At 39.8% G+C, this 21,015-nt stretch overlaps 2 protein-coding genes across 5 annotated transcripts in view; both read left to right on the top strand.

Annotated features, from left to right (window-relative positions):
- Positions 1-892: 892 nt before the first annotated feature.
- Positions 893-12,327, top strand: LOC113019394 (cystine/glutamate transporter-like). Its single transcript, XM_026163094.2, has 13 exons — positions 893-1,166; positions 6,317-6,552; positions 6,929-7,055; positions 7,133-7,248; positions 8,447-8,572; positions 9,181-9,280; positions 9,457-9,501; positions 9,585-9,708; positions 9,795-9,898; positions 9,976-10,072; positions 10,364-10,513; positions 10,627-10,804; positions 11,815-12,327. Exons 1-13 carry the CDS (start codon positions 916-918, stop codon positions 11,877-11,879), a joined length of 1,719 nt encoding a protein of 572 aa, XP_026018879.2. The 5' UTR covers positions 893-915; the 3' UTR covers positions 11,880-12,327.
- Positions 12,328-12,938: 611 nt separating this feature from the next.
- The window catches only part of afap1l2 (actin filament associated protein 1-like 2), a 46,229-nt gene continuing 38,152 nt past the window's right edge, over positions 12,939-21,015 (top strand). For all 4 annotated transcript variants that reach the window (XM_026163100.2, XM_080305481.1, XM_026163099.2 and 1 more), the window contains exon 1: positions 12,939-13,155. In XM_026163100.2, the coding sequence (XP_026018885.2) occupies positions 13,140-13,155 (16 nt within the window). In that variant the 5' untranslated portion in view covers positions 12,939-13,139. The remainder of the gene's footprint in view (positions 13,156-21,015) is intronic.

The following is a 21,015-nucleotide window of genomic DNA, read 5'->3' as shown; positions in this document are numbered from 1 at the left end:
TCTCTCACAGTTGAAGTGTACCTCTGGTGCAAATTACTGACCTCTGTCATCATTTTAAGTGGGGGAACTTGCACAATCGGTGGCTGACTAATTACTTTTTTGCCCCACTGTATGTGTGCAAACATGGCCCAAGATTCAATGAGAGTTTCAGTGCTAATTTGGAGCAATGTTGGTGACCTCTGTCCTCTGATTCACAGCCGAGGAATGCTCTTTGTGCTTCAATCAGCAGCAGAACCAAGGAGAGTAGCCTAGTCCACAGCAGCGCCCTTGACTCAAAAATGCAGTCACATAAACCTCAGGTGTTTAAAATCTCGCCACTGCTGTTACACAAATACATGCAAATACCTCTCTCTCTCTCTCTCTCTCTCGCTCACTCACACACACACACACACACACACACACACACACACACACACACACACACACACACACACACACACACACACACAAAAGGCAAGCATGATGACCCCAAATCATCCGAATCTGAATGTTTAGGACCTTGAACGTCCCGCGCAGTCAGGGCCTTACAAAGGTCTACTGCACAATAGGAATTCCCCAGTTGGATTAACTAGACAGTCCTTGGACACACACAGAAAGAGTGGAGGAGAAAAATGCCGGACCACCCCTGTTTTCAGTTCATGCTGAGCCACCATGCCTGACTCACATTCACACTTTAAACACTCACTGAATGCAGTATGATAAAGGCATGGGTCAAACGATTCAGAACGGCGTTCCGGCACTTTTTGTTAAATCTTATAAGACGTTTAATACAAAATAATGTAAAGTCAATCTTGTTTTTCATGTAGTCCACCCTGGCCCTTCCAGTGGATGCCATGGAAGCAGCTAAGTCACCACATGTTGTCACCCGCACACGTCCTCAGAGTGGTGTCGATGCAAAGAAGATGCAGGGACAAGATGTTTCTTGAAGTGGCGTCTAATTTCAAATGCAACATTTCAAATAGCTCAACGAATATCACCAAAGAAACAAACTGTTCTGTAACATTTGCAACATACTGCGTCTGCGAGCTACCGTTATCTGCAGTTGCTGTAGCTGCAGTTTCCTGGAAGAAAAAGAAAAGTGAGTGTGAGATAAGTTCACACATAGAGATGGAGGAAGACAAAAGAGAAAGAGGTCAGGAGAGGAAGATGGGAGAGTCTCTTCAAAGGTAAGGACCAGAAATTTAAAGCTTAAATCTGAACAACAATGAATGCTATTATATATGTCAGTTTAACCATTAAAATGAAATTTAAATAATATAATGGATCAAAGTAGGCATCCAGATACCTTTAACTATGGCTGACTTACAAGACCGGTTCCTAGAAGTAGTAATCGTGAGTAATTTTAATTTTAATTTAAGCTACTGATGTTCTTTCCAAATTCCACCTTTTACTAGCATTATACTGGTTTGACTCATTCCTCAAATCCCACTTTAACCACTGGATGAAGCACAGAAAAGGCTGACATCATCTGCTAGCCATAGTTTCAAGCCTAGGATCTGAAAAAAGAAAAAACAGAACAATGTTTCTCTAAAAGAGATTAAAAGCGTTTCCTTAATTAAAAATTGGATTTATTAATGGAAAGAAAAAGAAAGGGTGTTGATCCTACCTCGCAAACAATAATTAGATCAAAGAAAATTTACGTATAGCTCACATGACCTTGTGGACACAGACGTCTTTGTTTGACGATGAAGACAATGAAAAGTGGTTGAAATATCTGTAAGACTCAAAAACGTGGGCAAAGATGCAAATACATACTCTTTATTCATTATCATGCTCACTCGTCTTGATGTTTTGTTTTTTATGTGATCCATAAACAGTGTGAACAGCACATACAGTCCCGTGAAAAAGAAAGTTTTTACTGGGCTGTGTGAAATCCTGTGAAAAACTGAGTAGCCTACACCCGATCATTCAGTTCAACCATCTTTAGCAGCAATAATTTGAAGTAATCATTTTTTCTCTAACTTTATCGGTCTCTTACATTATGGAGGAATTTCGGCCCACTCTTCCTTACATCATTGGGCTTCAGTTCTTTGAGATTTGGAGGTGTTCATTAATCCGCAGCTGTCTTTGGAGTGTTGCAGCACTATTTGTTTTTCAGCAATTCTGTTGTAGACTTGCTCATGTCCTTGAGATTGCTGTTCCACTAACCCAATTTCAATCAAGATGTAGCTGTTGGACAGATGGGCTCACTTTGACTCTAGAATACTTTGGTATTGACTGCAAGGTGCCCAAGTCCTCTGGTAAAATTGGATGTCTCGAGAACGGTCTCGAGACCACTTTTATGTGGTCTTGGTCTTGTCTTGGTCTCGCTGTCTCGGTCTCGCTGTCTCAGATCGACATAGTGGTCGGGATATTTGGGGTCAACAGTATCCATGACACACAACGTAACGTTCGATAATGTGTCATGCGCAAAAGCTTTAGCTCTAAGAGCCGTGCTTAGAGAGTGCTTTGTAGTGAATCAGAAGAGTCGACTCCCATTGAGCGAGAGCCGGCTCCTCACTTAATTTCTTTTCGCTGCTCAGCTCTCACACAGTAGCTCAGCTATGCTCCAATCCCTCCATATTGTGGCCAATCACATGCGAGGATATAGGATAATATCATTATGTAAAAAACAGAGAGGGTGAGAGACGCGATAGTCAAGTGGAGCGTGCGTCTGTCCTCTCAGTAAGTGAGTGAGACTGTAGACAGCAGTGAGGAGGGCTGTGCGAGTGCATCGCAAAAACACATAAATATGCCTGGCACCCGTGGCTGCAATTTAAAGACTTTTTTTGTCTTGGTCTTGGTCTCGTCTCGACTTTGTCTTGGTCTTGACTCGGTCCGTCTTGGTCTTGGTCTTGTCTTGGTCTCGATACCCTCTGGTCTTGGTATTGTCTTGTTCTTGGTTTAGGCAGTCTTGACTACAAGTCTTTACTCTGACTTCAAAGCGAGTCCATTACCACTCCACCACTTTGAAAGGTTTTATGAGACGTCTGTGCTGATATGCTGTATTTGGTTTTCACTCAAATTGGCGCTATACTTTATGACTAAACATCTCCACTTGAATTCTGTCTGTCCAAAGGAGAGAAGTCTTGTTGTTTGTTCGGGGAAACAACTTTTCTAACCATGCTCGGGCGATCGTGGCTCAAGAGTTGGGAGTTCGCCTTGTAATCGGAAGGTTGCCGGTTCGAGCCCCGGCTTGGACGGTCTCGGTCGTTGTGTCCTTGGACAAGACACTTCACCCACTGCCTACTGGTGGTGGTCAGAGGGCCCGGTGGCGCCAGTGTCCGGCAGCCTCACCTCTGTCAGTGCGCCCCAGGGTGGCTGTGGCTACAATGTAGCTTGCCATCACCAGTGTGTGTGTGAATGGGTGGATGACTGGATATGTAAAGCGCTTTGGGGTCCTTAGGGACTAGTAAAGCGCTATATAAATACAGGCCATTTACCATTTACCATGCTGCCATGTTCTTTCTAGCACAAAGAGGTTTTTTCCTTGCACACTGCACAGCCTGATCTTGAGTTGAATTTACTTGGACGTCCACTCTTGGGATGCTTGCAGCATCTTGTTAACACACACCTGAGTGCTTTAGACCTGCAAACTGCCAAAACTTCTACTTTCCAGGAGGTGGTCACACTTACTGGTGATCAGTTAAACAAGGGGATTTGTAGCACCTGCTTGTTCTTTACCCTCTTCATTCTTATGGGAACAGTGAATGTGGACTTTCTTTTTCACACACCTGTAGAAAGTCTAGTTATTACCATTTCTATCTACTAACACATAGTGGCATGGTAGCCTCTCGCCTGTCCCAGTTAAGCTGTTAAAACACTCTAGCTATTTTTCTTAATTAATTAATGAATTATTTTTCTGTGCACTCAAACCTTTTCATTTAGAAAAGGAATTATGGACATATAGATATCAAGATATAGGCCCCTAGAAGCTTAATCATACCCTGCCTTGACATTACCAGTGTTAAAACACCATCAGATAAATTGCTTGTTTTCCGTCTAGACTTAAAAAATTAATGATCATATGTTTGTAGTAGAGATGGCACGATACCACTTTTTTATGTCCGATACCGATACCGATATCATAAATTTGGATATCTGCCGATACCGATATGAATCCGATATAGTGTTTTTTAATCAACAAAACTGTTTTTTAAAATATCTTGCTGCATTTTGCAAGTCTGCAAGTTCATACTCAAGTTTAAAACAACAACTACACTAAAGCTATTCTGTTATACCTGTATACAAAAAAAATATTTCATAGTTCAGCAATACTGATCAATCTAATAAACTTAGACCTACACCATCCTCCCTATTCTGGTATTTTAAAGAGTACTTAGCGTAAATATTAAGCAACCTAACTAATAGGGTTCCAACTCCCAGCAACAACAAAAATAAATAAATAAAAAATAGGGAACCACCCCTCACGCTCCACCTCATGATGCTTAATCGACGTAATCAACCTTAATTTGATGCAGTGTGAAAAAAAAATGCACAGAAATCAATTATTTTTCAAGAAATATTAAATAGATTCAACATCTTCCTTCAACAAAATTGCAGACTGCACAGATGGTACCTTCCCAAAGTAAAAAGTACTATAGCTTACTAGGGTATATATATTAGACTTAATAGTCACTATATACAGTAATTGACTTCTATTCATTTTACATCAAATTAAAACTTTGGGTGTCAGATAATTATTTATTAAAAGCTCGACATTTTAAATGAGAATAAGAAAGAAAAGTATGTCTTTATGTCCCCTTTTCCCAGTTAATGCCCTATCGGCCCCCCTGGCTAAACTTTGCTAGATCCGCCCCTGCACAGTTACCAGCCGTCAGCTACATAGAAAAAGATCCTGGAGTAGAAAGTAATAATAAATAAATTCTAACAACAGCTTATCAAGCTTAAACGTGCTGCTGTTGTTCAGCCGCTGGTTTCCTCTTTCTGGTGCAAAGTGGACCAAAAACAAACAAGAGAGACGGACTCGCGACAGAAAAGCCGATCAGCTGATCATTTAAGCAGTTTCACGATTGAAGTAGCAGCCAGAGAGCGAGAGGCAGTCGCTCGTTAAGCTTAACGTGGGAATGCTTTACAAACATTCAGAGATGGACTTACACACTTGCTTTACTTCTCTCGGGATAACTTTGTCGGAGATGAAATGCCAGGTTGCTAGCGAAGCTCCACATGCTATCCAGACCACCACAGGTCCCGCATGCCACAGCCGCTCTATCACGTGATGCATACTGCTCCGACGTGCTAACGTTCTGAGGTGAGTTACGGTGTGTTGCAAGTTTTGTGAGGTGCTTTCGTGATATTTAATGGATCGGATTACATTTTTTATTTTTCTCCGATATCCGATCCAGTAATTTAGGTCAGTATCGGACCGATACCGATACGTAATATCGGATCGGTCCATCTCTAGTTTGTAGTGGTTGCTCCTGGTTTTAAAATTGCAAGACTGTCATCTGTGCTGATTCATGTCAGTAAAATCTACAACTAATCTCTCTGTTATTTTGTATCTTGTTTTGTCCTTGAATCACAATAGCTTGTTCTTTTATAAATACACTGTGTCATTTATCATGGTTGGGACAAGGTGTCTGACATGTAGGCTTTAACATTTACAATACATTATGTTGACTACATTTTAATCACAAAGGTAATAAATTCTTAATGTAGCCCTTAATATGCTCAGACAGATAGTTTCACAATGCATTAGAGTGCTTTAGCAGCCTTTCAAGTGGATAGTTTATAATGTTAATATTTAAAAATGCAGTCTGCAGAGATGATATAAACCACATTGCTTAGGTTTACACTAATACAGCTTCACATTGTAAACATTTTACTCCCATAGTGGTCAAACAATCTTCAAAAAGGTTTATTTAACTTGACAAAGAAACATGAGACAATCTGTAGCTGAATTCTTTTCATAAATTTGTAAATATCAGTGACGTGTTGTGACTTTTACAGGAAGGGAAGCAGTGATAAATGAACATTCTGTAGTAGGTAGACAAAATAGAACACATAAACTGTGTGAAACCAGAGGAAAATGACAGCTTGTGTGAACCTTGTTAAAAGTAGCTATGTGCAGTCTATGTAGCTGTTTCTGCAACATCCCAACTCTTTTCTCTTTGAGTCTAAAAGGACTCTGACAAGCTCCACACAAAAGCGTCAAGGCTTAAAGCTGTTATGTTTAATGGCTGAAGTTTGGAAGAGTACTGGCTTTGTTCCCTAATCAGGCTGGACAATGGAGTAAGAGCGAGTGAACACAGAAAAACGTGTAGGTCGAGGCTTCTTTCTGTTATAGCTTCAAGCTCATTTACTTTGTGACCTGCAGCCACGGACAAATGGGACACACACAGATGAATAAAGAGGACGATAACAAGAAGAAGACGGACGAGGAGCTGGTGCACCTTCGGAGGGAGATTGGGCTGCTGCCTGCTGTATCTTTCATCATTGGAACAGTGGTGGGCAGTGGGATCTTCATTGCACCGAAGGGAGTCCTAATGAACAGTGGCAGCGTGGAGCTGTCACTTCTAGTGTGGGGACTGTGTGGGGTCCTCTCCTTGTTTGGTAAGATCTGAATAAAGTGTATTCTGTCTTTTAAAAGCTGTATTTATGTCTCAAGCTTAAAATTCCATAAACTGTAAATTAAAGATGTCAATTCATTGTTTCGTGAACTACACATTTTGAAGCATCATGTTGCAAGCTTGGTTATCAAAGTTTATCAAAGTTCATCAATAATTACAGATGTAAAAATAAATCTCTTAAGCTGGTCATAAATATTACATGTAATAGGTATCTTCAATGTATACATTTGTCTAATAACCACAAAATCTGATTTGAGCCCAACATGATGATCAAATTCTTTAAAGGTTTTGTCAGAAAGGCCTTTGATTGTCAAATCACAATCAAAAAATTTTCATGTGCTTATTTTCTGTTCTTCCAGGGGCACTGTGCTATGCTGAACTAGGCACCACTTTTACAAAATCAGGGGGTCACTTCACGTATCTATTGGAGACATTAGGACCCCTTCCTGCTTTCCTCCGACTCTGGGTTGAGTTCTTTTTTACCAGGTAAGATTATTATTTATCAGGCTAGAGTTATAAAATAGAGTCAGCGCTTAATCACTGAAAATATTTTTAATATCCAGACCAGCTTCGAGTTCCCTTGTGTCCTTGGCCTTCGGTCGTTATGTGGTGGAGCCATTCTTCGCACCATGTGCTGCTCCGACAATGCTAATCAAACTTGTGAGCATCCTTGGAGTGAGTGAGTGGTTTTCAGTTCTCAGTGTTGTGCGAAAGTCTTGAGTCTACCTTGATTTCTTTATGTTTTGCTTCCAAATAGACTGTCTTGTAATAATTTTTCTCTAATTTCTTTAGCTGACTCTATGAAGAACAGAAAAGATAACAGGGCAAGAGATTGTATTTTTGCTCTCACAAAGTGATTCCTAAAGTGTTATTAACCAAAAACCTCTCAAGTGTGCAGTGTTTCCTTTGAAATGTTGAGGAAATGGGAAAAAGTGGTTAAAAGAATCTGTAGCAGATGAACAAAATCCAATTAACATGTCCTTAAATTATAGGAAAAATCCAGTAGAGACTGAGGTATGCATCTAGGCCTTCAGGTAATCCATCTAAAATTCACAGAAGCCGTATTAGAAATGGTCTAAGTGGAAGAGTGTCTGTTACAAAGCCACTGAGGTATGCTACAATACAACTAACTGAAAGTCTGGTTTCATGGAATATTGTTTTGTTCAAATCACTGAGGTACAACAGTGAGTGTCTGAACCAGCTGTAAAACACAGTGGAGGCTCTGTCATGGTTTGGGGCTTGATTTCATGCTGTGATTTTGGGGATCTTGTCAAAATTGTTGGAATTCTGAACACACAAAAGAAACGTCTGACTTTTATAAACCTTTCAATATCAGCTGGAAAGTATCTGACTGGGAATATTTTCATTTTTCAGCTTGAAATGATCCCAAATACCCTGCCAAAGCAGTAAAAGTATATGTGAATAGAAAAACACACAATTGAAAACTATCAGTCATGGACTCAGATCAGAGCTCAGATCTGAACTTGACAAAAATCAGCTTGAGAGAGGAAAGAAAAGGAGGCAGCCAACATGTAAAGAAGATCTTTGAATGTCCTTCAAGAAGCCTGGAGAACTAGGGAGTTCAAGAATAAAGGTCGGAGTACCAAATCTTTAAAGCTCATTTAAATTGTAAAAACAAGTTTCTGCAATTTTGTACAAACTTGTCTTGCCTATATACTCCCAAACAGAACACATATTTCCATGCGTGCAGAAATTTTACTCATTCATCTATTTCCCATTTTCCTTGCAAAATATAAAGAGATGAAGAATGACTCAACAACTTTGCACAGTCCTGTATTTTTATTTTTTTTACATGTTTGTATTATACTAACCACAATAGTTTATTTTGCCAGTTGTTTATCTTTGTGTGTCTGTAGCATTTCTTGTGGCAGTCAACTGCTGGAGTGTGCGCATGGCATCTCACATCCAGGTCTCTTTGACTTTCATTAAGATGTTTGCTTTAGTCCTCATCATCATCCCTGGCATCATTGCTTTGGTCAAAGGTGGGAACACGTAATTGTTATTTCTGAAGACACAGACTTCCTAACTGTAAAGATCCACCCAAAAAAGAAAATAAAAAATACTGAAAAAAAGCTGAAAAAAGTAAGAAATACTAAAAAGAACCAGCTTCAGGAACTAATTAGGTTAACTAGCAACAAATGAGCAATATGACTGGATATAAGAAGAGCATTTTAGAGAGTTTCTCAGAAGTAGAAATGTACAGAGGTTCACTACTCTGCAAAAAAAAAAAAAAAAAAAAAAATCAGAATAATGTAACATTCTTGCACAGTGGTAAAACATGGCTTTGGCCCAAATTTATGTTCAATCGAAAATACGACATTGCTTTTCAGAGACTGGGATTTTCTCTGTGTGATCATTCAATATATTTTCCATGTTCAGTTGTGCACGAAATATAAGATTTGTAAATTCTTGCATCGTTTTTGTACATTTTTGCACAGCAACCCAAATTTTGCAGAATTGATTTTGTACTACTACTACTACCACTAATAATAATAATAATAATAATAACAACAACAACAATAACAATAATAATAATAATTACAATGCATTCAGTTGGTTGTCATCTCTTTCTGTATCATCCTTTTTGCAGGAAAGACTGAAAACTTCCAGAATGGTTTTGAGTTTGAATCATTAACATTAGACAGGCTGCCACTCGCCATCTATAATGGCCTATATGCCTACAGTGGATGGTAAGCAAACATATTATATCAGGAGAGCTGCTACAAATACAAACGATTTTAACATGTTTGGGTTTGGTTTTTTTTACCATAATTTATACAAAACTATTTTGCTTAGCTTTGTACAGTCCATTAAATCATACTGTTACAAACATCAGATGCCTGTGTCATTCCTTATTTTTCTTTAGGTTCAATTTGAACTTTGTCACAGAAGAGGTCAAAAATCCAAGCAGGTAGATTGCATCTTCATTTTTTGTTTCTCAGACCAAGTTGGCTGCAGCTCTTATATCACTCTGTCTGTATCCTGTCTTAACAGAAACATCCCACTGGCAATAATCTCGTCTATGGTGACCGTGACAGTCTTATATGTGCTTGTTAATGTGGCCTACTACACTATGTTGGCTCCCACTGAGCTGCTGCTGTCTGATGCTGTGGCTGTGGTACATCACATTCTGTACTGTATTAAAAAAGAAAAATCAGAGCGATGTGTGTACAGAGTTTGTGTGATAAGCTCTCTGTCCCGCAGACATTCGCCACCTGTGCTCTTCAGGGATTGGATTCTGTAATTCCAGTACTTGTGGCCTTATCTTGCCTCGGAACACTTAATGGTGGCATCTTTGTGTCACCAAGGTATTCGGACCTCTTAAAACATGATTACTGCCATCTTTTCTGTGGCTTTGAACTCATGTGAGAGCTCTGTCTTGCAGGATGCTTTTCGTTGGAGCCAGAGAGGGCTACTGGCCACAGATCTTTTCCACAATCCATATCCGCAGACACACACCTTTACCTGCTTTGCTGTTAATGGTAAAGAGCTGTCCACACATTATAAACCAGTCATCTACGTAAATAAATAGTAAAACGCTTTGAAAATAAAGTACAGAAGACAAGGCATTGGTCAAAAACTCTCAAAGTAGAATGTTTAATTTCAACCAAGAATAAGTCCTAATATTTTATCGTGAATATCTTATTAAATATATTTAAACTGTATATTTAATTCACCTTAAAAAGATATGAGATGATTCTTGATTCTGTGTATTTAATCACTGTGTGTGTAACAGTGACATAAGAGTTACTCTGTTTTCTGTGTGTCTCCAGTACCCACTGATGGTGATCATGTTAATCAGTGGAGATATTTCCCAGCTCATCAGCCTTACCTCCTTTTCTCATTGGTTCTTCATTGCCTTGGCAACCTTGGGGATGCTCATCCATCGATATCGTTTCCCCCTCCACCCTAGACCTTTTAAGGTTAGCATATTGTACTGAATTGCAAAGCCTTTTTGTCTTACTACATGTTAAACTGAACAATTTATTGGTTTGTTTGTTTATGTATTTGCTACATTGTGGTTATTAACATTAAGGTGCCGTTGGTCGTCGCAGTCACCTTCACAGCGGTGTCTTTCTTCATTGTGGGTCTCTCTCTTTACTCGGACCCTTGGAACACAGGATGTAGTTGTGTAGTTACATTGTCTGGGGTTCCAGTTTACTACATGACCGTCTACCACTTTTGCTTGCCCCCCACATGGAGGCGAATCTTCAGTAAGTCTCATACCTGCAAAGCATTTGAAGTCCTAGTCCATCTGTCCTGCAAGATGGACTAGGTCTCTCACAGAAACACGTGGTTGTTGTGAAAACACTGCGTCACTGCAGTTTTGCCTTAAAATGTATTATCCAGATTTTGATGGGGAAGTCTAGCACCTGTTTGCGTGTAAAATCTAGGTGGTTTTCCATCAGCTGGAAGTGAAATCATGCAATATGCATACTCATTTTGTTACAAAACATCCCTGTGAATGAGGAAGTTAATGACTGAAATCAACTCCTTGCAGAACACGTACACTTTTATTTGTAGTAGTGCTGAAACTTCCCTACTCCTATCACTATCTTACAAATACCCATAAGTCCAATATAAGAGGTGTAAGCAATAATAATAGAACGATAATTTCATTATTTATTTAAATATTTTATTTTGAAAATACAGTGACCACAATGTGGATAACACAGGAACCACAAAGTTTTCCAGTTTTCCACGTAATGCACTTTTTATTAAAGATTTGATTTATTAAGGGAAAAATGTTATTCAACAAAGACGAATGGGCCAAAATTCCTCCACAGCGATGTAAAACACTCATTGTCAGTTATCGCAAAGTCTTGATTGCAGTTCTTGCTTCTAAGAGTGGTACAACCAGTTTTTAGGACAACTACTTTTTTACACCAGGAAGGTTTGGATAACATTTTTGCCTTAATAAACAAAATGATCGTTTAAAGACTGCATTTTGGATTGATTGGTGTTATCTTTGTCTAAGATTATACATTTTTTGAAGAAACATGGGAAACATGTAAGTGTGACCAAAAAAATAAATAGAAGAAATCAGGAAGTGATACATAACATCTTCACAGCACTGTATGTGAAACACGAACCTTGGGCTATTATTAAGTCATCAGACTCTGAGCTGGGTCAGACCATTCTTTAGGAAGACAGAAAGATAAACATCTTAAGAAAGAGAGCACTTCTTGACCTGTGCATAATACTGTTTCTCCAACATTCCCAGATTATTGCAGCAAGCAGCTGCAGATCCTTCTTGAAGTGGCTCAACAGGAAGTCAAGACATGCTGAAGACCTGCTTTCTACCAATATACTTCCTGGATAGCATCTTGACAGGTTCTAAAATTTTTGGAATAGCAAAGGGGGAAATTAAACAAAAAGAAAATCCTCTGGTTGAGGAATTTTAGTTAGAACACTGAAAGTGGTCGTTTTTTTCTCAAGGTGACTGCTGATGGGCTCCTGAAGCTGCCAAGATCTGTAGGAGCCATAAAACATTGTTCTATCCGAAGGCTGTGTTTTATTCCTGTCATGGTTCCTTTAGATCTTTTTTTTTTAAAGAACTATTGGTTATTTCATGTTTTTCTTTTGCTGTCACTGAATATTTTAGAATGTTTTTCTTTTTAACCCCCTTTTTGTTTATTTTTCAAATAAATCTTGCTTTTTTTCCTCTTCTATATTCACCTACATATTCATATTCTGTGTCTGCATTGAATAAACACAATATGTTCACGTCTTCAAATACCAGAGTGCGTGTCGTGCGTTTTAATCATCTTCTGGAGCATGATCTGCTACTCCGCTTCACATTCCTCCCATACTTCCACCCGGTCACGGTTCTCCCACGGGGATTCTCGATTGTTTAGGCAGAGAACTTCACTTTTCTGCTGCAGGAGAGAACGAGAGAGCTGGAAGGCGACAGGAACTCACTTTCATGTGAGTGCTTATTAGCAGTCAAGGATGCCAATCCAAGATTTGGTAAACAGCAGTTTCTACCTTTCTGGATTTGGAGGATTTCTGGTGTTTGCCTGAGGATTTGTTATGTTACGGCAAAAACATAATCAATTGACATGAAACAGGGTTCCTCTCTTTAGCATTAGCCTTTTATTCGACCCAAGATAGGCAACTGAAGCACAGCAGAGAAACAGATAAAATGAGCTTCTGGATACGCAGACTTCCCTTTAGTTTCCACTTTAGCGCACGCATTTAAATGCCCTTAAAGACAGCTCATTCCCCCAGTTTGTCACTGAAAGTCTACGGGCGTGGATGTTTGAGTGACACCTGGATGATGGTCTTGAAGCAGCGACGTAGTCTCTGTCTGGATGCTGCAAACTTGGAGGTGCAGGAGGTGTGGCAAAAAAGAGAGATGAGGAACAAGAGGAGAGCGCTGTTGTTCCGTCACAACTCAGCGTGTCCGGCTCAGTCAGTGTATTGTTGAAAACGGGAGGGTCGGGCTACATTCCGCATTAGTTGCAGAAGTAGTGCCATCATTGAGGAACTTGGCCGCAAAGTTTCATTGGGATTGATTCGTTTTATGAGAGCTGAAGGGGCGAGCGAATGGAGAAGCACAAAGGTAAGAGGAGAGGTTTTGTGTCAAGAACATGAGAAAGGGCTGCTGACTTCTCGGGTGGGATTGGTGACACTGCTTTCTTGTGAACAGTTGTAATAAAAAGTGGTACTGTGCAACACGCAGGGTAGACAAAAACAGGCTTGCGGTGAATAATTACTCGGGTTTTTACACGGGAGAATCTACTGCTGTGACTTTATATACTTTCGAAATGAACGATTAAGAAAAGCATCTTCAGATAAAAGTTGTTTCGGTTGTGCTTGTTCTGTTCTGCTGTGCTGTGCTGGAATAACACACTGTTTTCAACATGTGGATCATTTAACTGTCGGTCACCTGCCACTCATTAAGGATGTAACCAAAATAACCCGGGACACGAAGATGGCTTTTCCACGACCATTCAAAGTTGGGTTCCATAAAATTGTTTACACTGTGGCTTCTGATGAATTCCATTAGCTGCAACATCGTTCTCACAGCATTCCTCAAATTCCTGTGGTTATTTGCTCGCGAGGGGATGAGCAAGGTCGTTTTAATGCTTCCTGATTAACACAATCAGAGTTTAAAATAAAGTTAGGTGAATCTCACCTCGCTTGCCTAACTGCAAAAGAAAAACAAAACATCGCTCTTTGGACCTCTGCACTGCTGAGAGGAGTGACTGTCCGACTCCTGGCTGGAGTAGAAACAATGGCAACTAGTCAAAAAAGTCTTGCTCCCACATTCCCGTTTACCAGCTGACTGGTGAGCCCAGACTGCTAACTCCCACAGCCCATCAGATTACACAGTCAGTGTTTCAAGCAGCCACTTACAGAGGTGTTTTATGCGTATGTGCATTTTTCACCCACTGTGGGAGAATACCAGCTGAGGCGTTTGACTGATTTTTTTCTTTTCTTTTCACATATCCCTTATGTTTGTTTTTGTCTTAGCTGAACACAGATATATCTGGAAATGTTTTTATTGGGCTCAGAGGAATTTTCCTCTCCTTTGTTACCCGCCATTCCTCCCAAGATTATGCCAGATTATTTGACAATGACAAAAACATCAATGATATAATAACAAGTAATAACATGTAATAACATCCGTCGCCCTCATGTAACAAACAGTGATGTTGTCATGTTTTAGGACCGATGATATTACAGCGATCGTCCACCAGGGGAGCCACGTTGCTCACTTCACCGCCTGCTGTGTGTGTGTCAGTGGTTTTAAAAGTAGTAAGAAGTGAGATTTGCACCACTTTCATTTGATGCCTATCAGGTCATCCTGATAGGGGATAAAGGTGTTTAAAATGCCAATGATTCGATGAATTATGAGTCAGCAATGAAGGGGAGGCAGAGGCAACAGACTTGCAGTGGGGATGTAATTGATTAGAGAAGGGCAGAATTGGGCGGGTAAGAAACAGGCTGCAGAGAATGAGTCGGTGTGTTCAGGCTGAAAAAATGGAAAAAAAGCTGGACTGCACCTCTTTTGGCAGCGCACTAGGACAATGAATTAGATACTAACAGCCACAGGCAACCATTGGAGGGGGTACAGTAAAGGGAAACCTGGGAAAATTCAGGGAGGCCGATGACAAGGAAAGGTATTATTTAGTATTCTGGAAATGTTTCGTGCTTCTGAAATCTGACTCGTGCCGGTTTTCTTCCAGAGAAGCAGCCCAGCAGCTCATGCCACTGATTCTCACACCTTGTGCCAGAGATGAGGATCGAATTAGTTCAGCCACCTGGAGCTTTGTTTGGTTTCCATGACCTCTGGGCTGTCGTGAGACATATTTGGGAATCGATTATTACAAAAGAGAACGCACACTTCTGCAGCTCAGCCAAGAGACGATTAGAGCCCTTCTTACTCAGCCATTGGCCCTGAGCTCGCTTTGCCCTGCACCTGATTAAAACCCACATGCTGGTGTTTTAGCCCACAAAATATTAAATAATCAGAGCGGTCGAAATAGTTATACAGTCCTCTTTTTTCACAGATTACTTACTGATACCAGATGTCTTGTTAACTGTGTCTTTATCAGCTGATAAATGGATGAAGTCCTTAGACACCCTCATATTTTCATAGTATTGGCTTGACATAGAAATTATACATTCATAATATACAAGTGGAACTATAGAAATAATTAAAGTGTAATTCCACTAAATGTTCCCATAATGGGAATAGAAGCATATGTTTATTTTCATCTAAGATCCTTTCCAGTATTTATTATCTTCGTTTCCTTGTCAATCAACGGCTTCCACCTAATGCCCTTGTTTATTTAGCCTTCCATGCTAATATGGATCCCAGCAATTTGTGCCTAAAGCTATATGCTACATATGCCTGTCTTCCAGTTCTTCACAGCTGCGTTTCACCCATAAAGGCGACGGCTTCTTTTCTCGCCTCAGCCATCAGTCTTCTTCTCCAGCAGTGATCTGCCTCTGTGAGCAGTTCCAAAAGAATATGCAAGTAAAATGGAGGCATGCTGAAAGATGTGCTTGTGGACATTGTTGGTTTAGAAGATTATGCAGAAGACTCACAGATTAAAACTGTATGAATCTGAGGAGTGGTGGAGCATAGTTTTTAAAAGTTTTAAAAGTTTGCAGTAAAACAAGAATGTGCTGCCATGCGAGTGAAGTGATATTTAGGTGAAATTAGTGGAGAGCCCTCTACAAGCTGGAGCAAAGGCACCCCTAAAGGCACAGGTAGCTGTAGGATTTGGACCCACAGCACAGTCATATTGGTGTTCAAACAGGTGCAATGTTTAGTCAAGAAGTCCCTCATTTACCAAATGAGAACCCATTAATATCATTTGTGGTCATTTTGCTCAATTCAACAACGAGTGCTTGTATAACACAGTAGTGACCAAATCTAATGTATTTTTAACCATAAGTATTTGTGTGCTGTGTGTGGCTGCAGTGAAAGACGCTGTGCACAAACCGCTAAATGCTGAAAAGCTATTTTCACTTTTCTTAATCTGTGTATGCCAGTAATGGCACACTTTTTATTACAGTGCCACAAACGCCAAACCTTGAAAACATCTTCAAGTTCAAAATCCCATAATTTATCAAATGAAAGGAAGGGATGGAGTTGGAAATAAAAAAATTCATTGACCTTAATTCACATATTATTTTTTGAACAGTTTTACAAATCCAAAAGGCACCGATCCCCTCCTAAATGTCTTTTTAAGCCGGTATCTCCATATTAGCATGCTCTTCAGTCTGTCAGCACAGATCATGCCAATCAATTTAAGGTGCTTTTCAGCGCAGCTTAACAATATGAAACTGTCAGTGGGTCTAGTGGGTTTGACCTGCTATCAGCTCAGCAGTAGCTTGCTTAGATGTAGACCATTAGAGCTGGCATGGGGTCTCCTGGTTCACTCGTATGTGTGTCATGGGATGAACTTGCCAACGGGGAGTGAGTGAAGTGTGGGTAATTCAGGAAGCTGGATGAGGCTATAAAAATGATGAAAAGAAAGGCGGTCTTCCTGTTCTGTGTGAGTTTGGCTCTTTTTGCCCTCTGGCTTGCACTCTCGCCCATTTTTAACACATCAAACGTGTCTTTGGTTTATGGATCCAGCTCTGGATCAACCTGTACTTTGTTTGCTTCTCACCAGGTACACTTTTGTTGGAGAAGGTACACTTGTAATCACACACTCATATGCACAGTCTCTCCACGAAGGCCTTCTTGGCAGCCTTTCTGTGGGATATTTAACTAAGCGGAGAAACTTTAATGTGGCTGGACTGAGGCTGGGAATTGCCGCTTCTAGTCTGTCACTTTTTTTTGTATCATTGAGTCAAGAAGTTTGACACATTCGTAAAGCTTTGTCTTTTTTTCTGAATTAATCAGTTTAGCGCTACTCACTTAAAAGCCACACAAAGTGTTACATACATGCACACACACATCACACCAGAGAACAGCGGTGTGAGGAAAGCGTCTGAGGGGAAGCAGTGAGGAGGTTTGAGTGAAGGATGCAGGCGGGGTGGTGGATTAAGAAGGGGACGTGGAACCTCACTGAGCCTCCTCTGCCTTATGGCCCAGGGGCTGACAGATATTTCATCTCTGTGTGTGTTTGTGAGAAAGGCCAAAGGCAAGGAGAAAGTTTGTTTTGGAGCAAGTCTTATGGTACAAAGTTAATGTAATTTTTGGCTGCCTGGAGAATGTAATTCTAGGCTGAATTTAGCCTATTTACTAGGTATTTGTTAATTAGCTAGCTATGCTTTGGCCCATCTACTGTTGCATGCTTAGCAAGGAGAGGGAGACAGCAGTGTCTAGGCAGATTTATCCTTAGGTTTGCACTTGAAGCAACCCCTTCAATGGATCCACTGTTGATTAAATCATGATTAGAGCAGCTTAGAAGATGGTGTTTTGAATCATTAGTCTCTGTTTATATTATAATTTCTGAGCATTATTAAAATTCCAGCGCATTAAAAATGTCAAATTAAGCCAACAACTCAGACACTAAGCTTCAGCGATGAGCCAGATTTCGGCATCGTTTTTATTTTCTCCCCGAATCTCATGTATACGCAGCCTCACAGACACAAATTTGCAGCATCACATCTTTAATCCGACGAGTCGACTCTTCAGCTTTGGCGTTTATCTACACTGTCTACTGTAACCTGCATTGAATCCTAATCAAGACAAAATTGTGTAAGCAGAGCAAGGCCTCTTCCTAAAATCAACAAAGATTTACTTGGGCTTTTAGAGGCCATTAGCATGCTTCAGCAGTGAAAAAGTGCCTGATTTCTCCAAGGGCTCAGATGTAAGCCTCAATATAAATGAGATGGCACAGATCTAAAGAAAGACCGCCAAAAAGAAAAGAAAAGAAAAGAGTGTAAAGAAAGTTGAAGCGTGATTCGAATAAAGGCAAGATTCAATAGTTGGGGCAGAGGGAAGATAAAAGAGGAGACACTTGAAAAAGAAAGTGGAATGACTCTTGATAAGTGGCTTCTTTATAACTTCTTTCATCCTTATAGTTTAACACCTCAATGGGAGGGTCAGCATGGAGAGTTTGCCCTTGTGAGCTTTGTGCGAATTCTTCTTCAGCTCAGAGTCTTATGTTGTCATTCGCCCATGCCGTGCCCACTCTCTTTTACCTTCTTAATTATATGACACTGTTTCTTTGCAGGTTGTTCCTCCTTCCTTGTTCATGCTGTTATTTTTATCCTCCAAAACGAAAGGAAAAAAATACCAAAACAAATAGTTCTCCATTGTGAGCAGTCATGACTTCAGGTTTTTGTTTCTATCAAAGACTTGGGAGCTGATTTCACTGATCTGTTCCTGTTTTTTTAGAGAGGGGTGTGTGTGTAGTGCAACAGCATGCTGCAGTGTTCAAATCAATCGACTATTTGGGCTCTTGGCTATAATAAGACTGCTGAACGCTCTCAAGCCTTACTTGTATCAATTCCTCTGCAAAACTCTTTCTCAACCTCTATCACCTTATCAGAAAGTGAGACTGCTGCAGATTATTTTTGGAGCACTTTAAATTGAACCATGATTTATATTTTGTATTGCTGAAGAAAACTGTCTCATAGAAATTATGATGATGAACAGCCAAACAGAGACTTTTTGAACAAAATCCAGTCGCTTCCAAATTGTTTTAATTTACATATGCGACAAGTAGCAAAATGTGTTGAGCCTGACGACCAAAACATGTCGCTACAAGACCAGCTTGTAGTAACAAGGCTCGGTATGAATAGGCTTGTTTTTTTTGTATTTTGCTTTCATCTCATTCAGTACTTTGAAACAAGTCCTTGGACCTGAAAGTGCTACTGTAGTCAGTCCTTCTGGGTAGTTAGCTTGGCATTACACAGAATTAAAACCCACAACTACTGGTCTCCATGGCCTCGCCGTGCAATGAGCAGTGACGCAAGTGACTAGGATGTGAAAAAACAAAAAACCCCACATCTCAGTGGTTTTTGAACACTGCTACATGCTAACGTAGGAACTTGTAATCACTGGTGATCTTCGCTATTCCTTTGTGTGTTCTTATTATGTTGTGACTATATGTAGGTGCAAAGACTTTTTGTGTTCTTTCGGCGTCCCGTTTTTAGATATATGGTCCAGATAAAACACAATATTTGCTCTCAGAGGTGAGGTTTGTTCTTTGTACATTGTCTTTATGCTGAAATTCAAAGGCATTTTGGCATAATGGTACGCTGCATAGACCTGTGATGGCTTGCTTTTAACCTGGAGAATACTTAACGCATCTTTTTCATGGGACAAGGTGACAGCTAAGAGTGAATAAAAGGTTGTACGTTCCAAAAATGCATTTATTTATCATGTGCTAGTCCATTAGGCATCTCAGGGAGGGCTAGTAAGGCTGTACGGTATCACCAGTCATATTTTTGTGTGCCTCAGGTTGGCACTGATTTGTTAATACAACTTTTCATTTCTCTCTTTGTCCTTCAGTGTTGCTATCAGACATTTACAGCCCCCTTTTTTTCTGAATTCATCAAGTCAACTACTTTTTTCTCTTCTGTGGTTTCTATGGAAATAACACCACAACACAGCTTGGATTAATCCAGCCATGTCGGTCGCAGTCTCTGTCCAACAGCTGAACCCAGCATGTTTCACATAGAAAAAAACGTGCACCTGCCAATTTGGATGAAACACCAATCAAATTGTTGTTTGATCCTTTATTCATCAGTGAATTATCTGCCACTCTCACCAAAGAAAGAGCAGCCTGGAACAAATCAATCACATGCAGCTCTTTGGTTTTTTGGTTTTTTTTTTTCCAGTTGTGCACATTTTTCGCCTGATACAAATCAGCTCTGCTTCAGTCGTTTTTTCGTGTCTACTGGAGCAGAAGCACTTTTAAGTGTGTGACAGGGCGAAAAGCACATTACAGTCCAAACGTTTTTACTGTGACTTTGGCTACTGGTTCCAATTCTCCTTCTTGCCACCACTTCCCTTTTGGGAGTCGTAGCTCTGTAAGTGTCAGTCACAAGGCTAATCAGATCATCGAGCCGGCGTTTGGTGTCATTTCATGCAAATTAGTTTTTACTAGATTTTTCCAAAATAGAGCGATCCTCTAAAATGGATTTATGTAAGTTTATAAGCTCTTTTTCACATCTATAATATTTAATGTCATATATTCATGTTTGTCATGGCTTGAACTTCTTTGCTGTTTGTGTTTACCAATTCATAGAGACAAAGTCTTGATTGGTTGATTGATCGTTCATTCCAGTAACAAGCAAGAAATCACAGTTTGGCTTACTGAACTTGTTGAACATGGATTTATTTTATTTTTAATCAGTTTTATCTCTGGTGTTTTGTGTGACATGTCATTAGTAGAGTGCATAGTGAATTAGAATTAGAATTCAACTTTATTGTCATTGCACATGCACAGGTACAGGGCAACGAAATGCTTTTTGCATCCATCCAGAAGTGCTTTAGTGATATAGATATATTACAATATATATTAGCAATAATATAGATATGTGAGTATATTACAGAAATGGGTCTATTATGGTATGTTATGATGTACACGGTATGAAGTATGTTGTGAATATTCTATAACTATAAGTATGTACAGGCTGTAGTGAGTACAAGCTATGTACAGGCTATGAACAGGATATAAATATGAAAAACTATACAGAATATGAAATAAATAACTTTACAGAATCTGAGATATACAGCTATACAGAAATGGGAACTATGCAAGTTGTAAACAGTTGTAGGATTAAAGATTATCGAATGTACAGAATGATTATTTACACAGAGCTATACAGTAGTGCAGTTAAGATAAGTGAGGGTGTAGATAGTTTCTACAGAGGCTATATAAAGTGCTAGTGGTGTGAGTAGATAGTGTGAGTGTGAGTCATAAAATATGTCGGGAGAAACGGTCACACCTGCTGTGGTGAGCATCTTCTTTCTGCTAAATATGTTGTAATCTTAAAAACA

Source organism: Astatotilapia calliptera, chromosome 8 (genome assembly GCF_964374335.1).
Source record: "Astatotilapia calliptera chromosome 8, fAstCal68.1, whole genome shotgun sequence".
Classification (NCBI taxonomy): Eukaryota; Metazoa; Chordata; class Actinopteri; order Cichliformes; family Cichlidae; genus Astatotilapia; species Astatotilapia calliptera.
The sequence above is the reverse complement of the archived record's forward strand: the minus strand, read 5'-3'. Positions and strand labels throughout refer to the sequence as shown.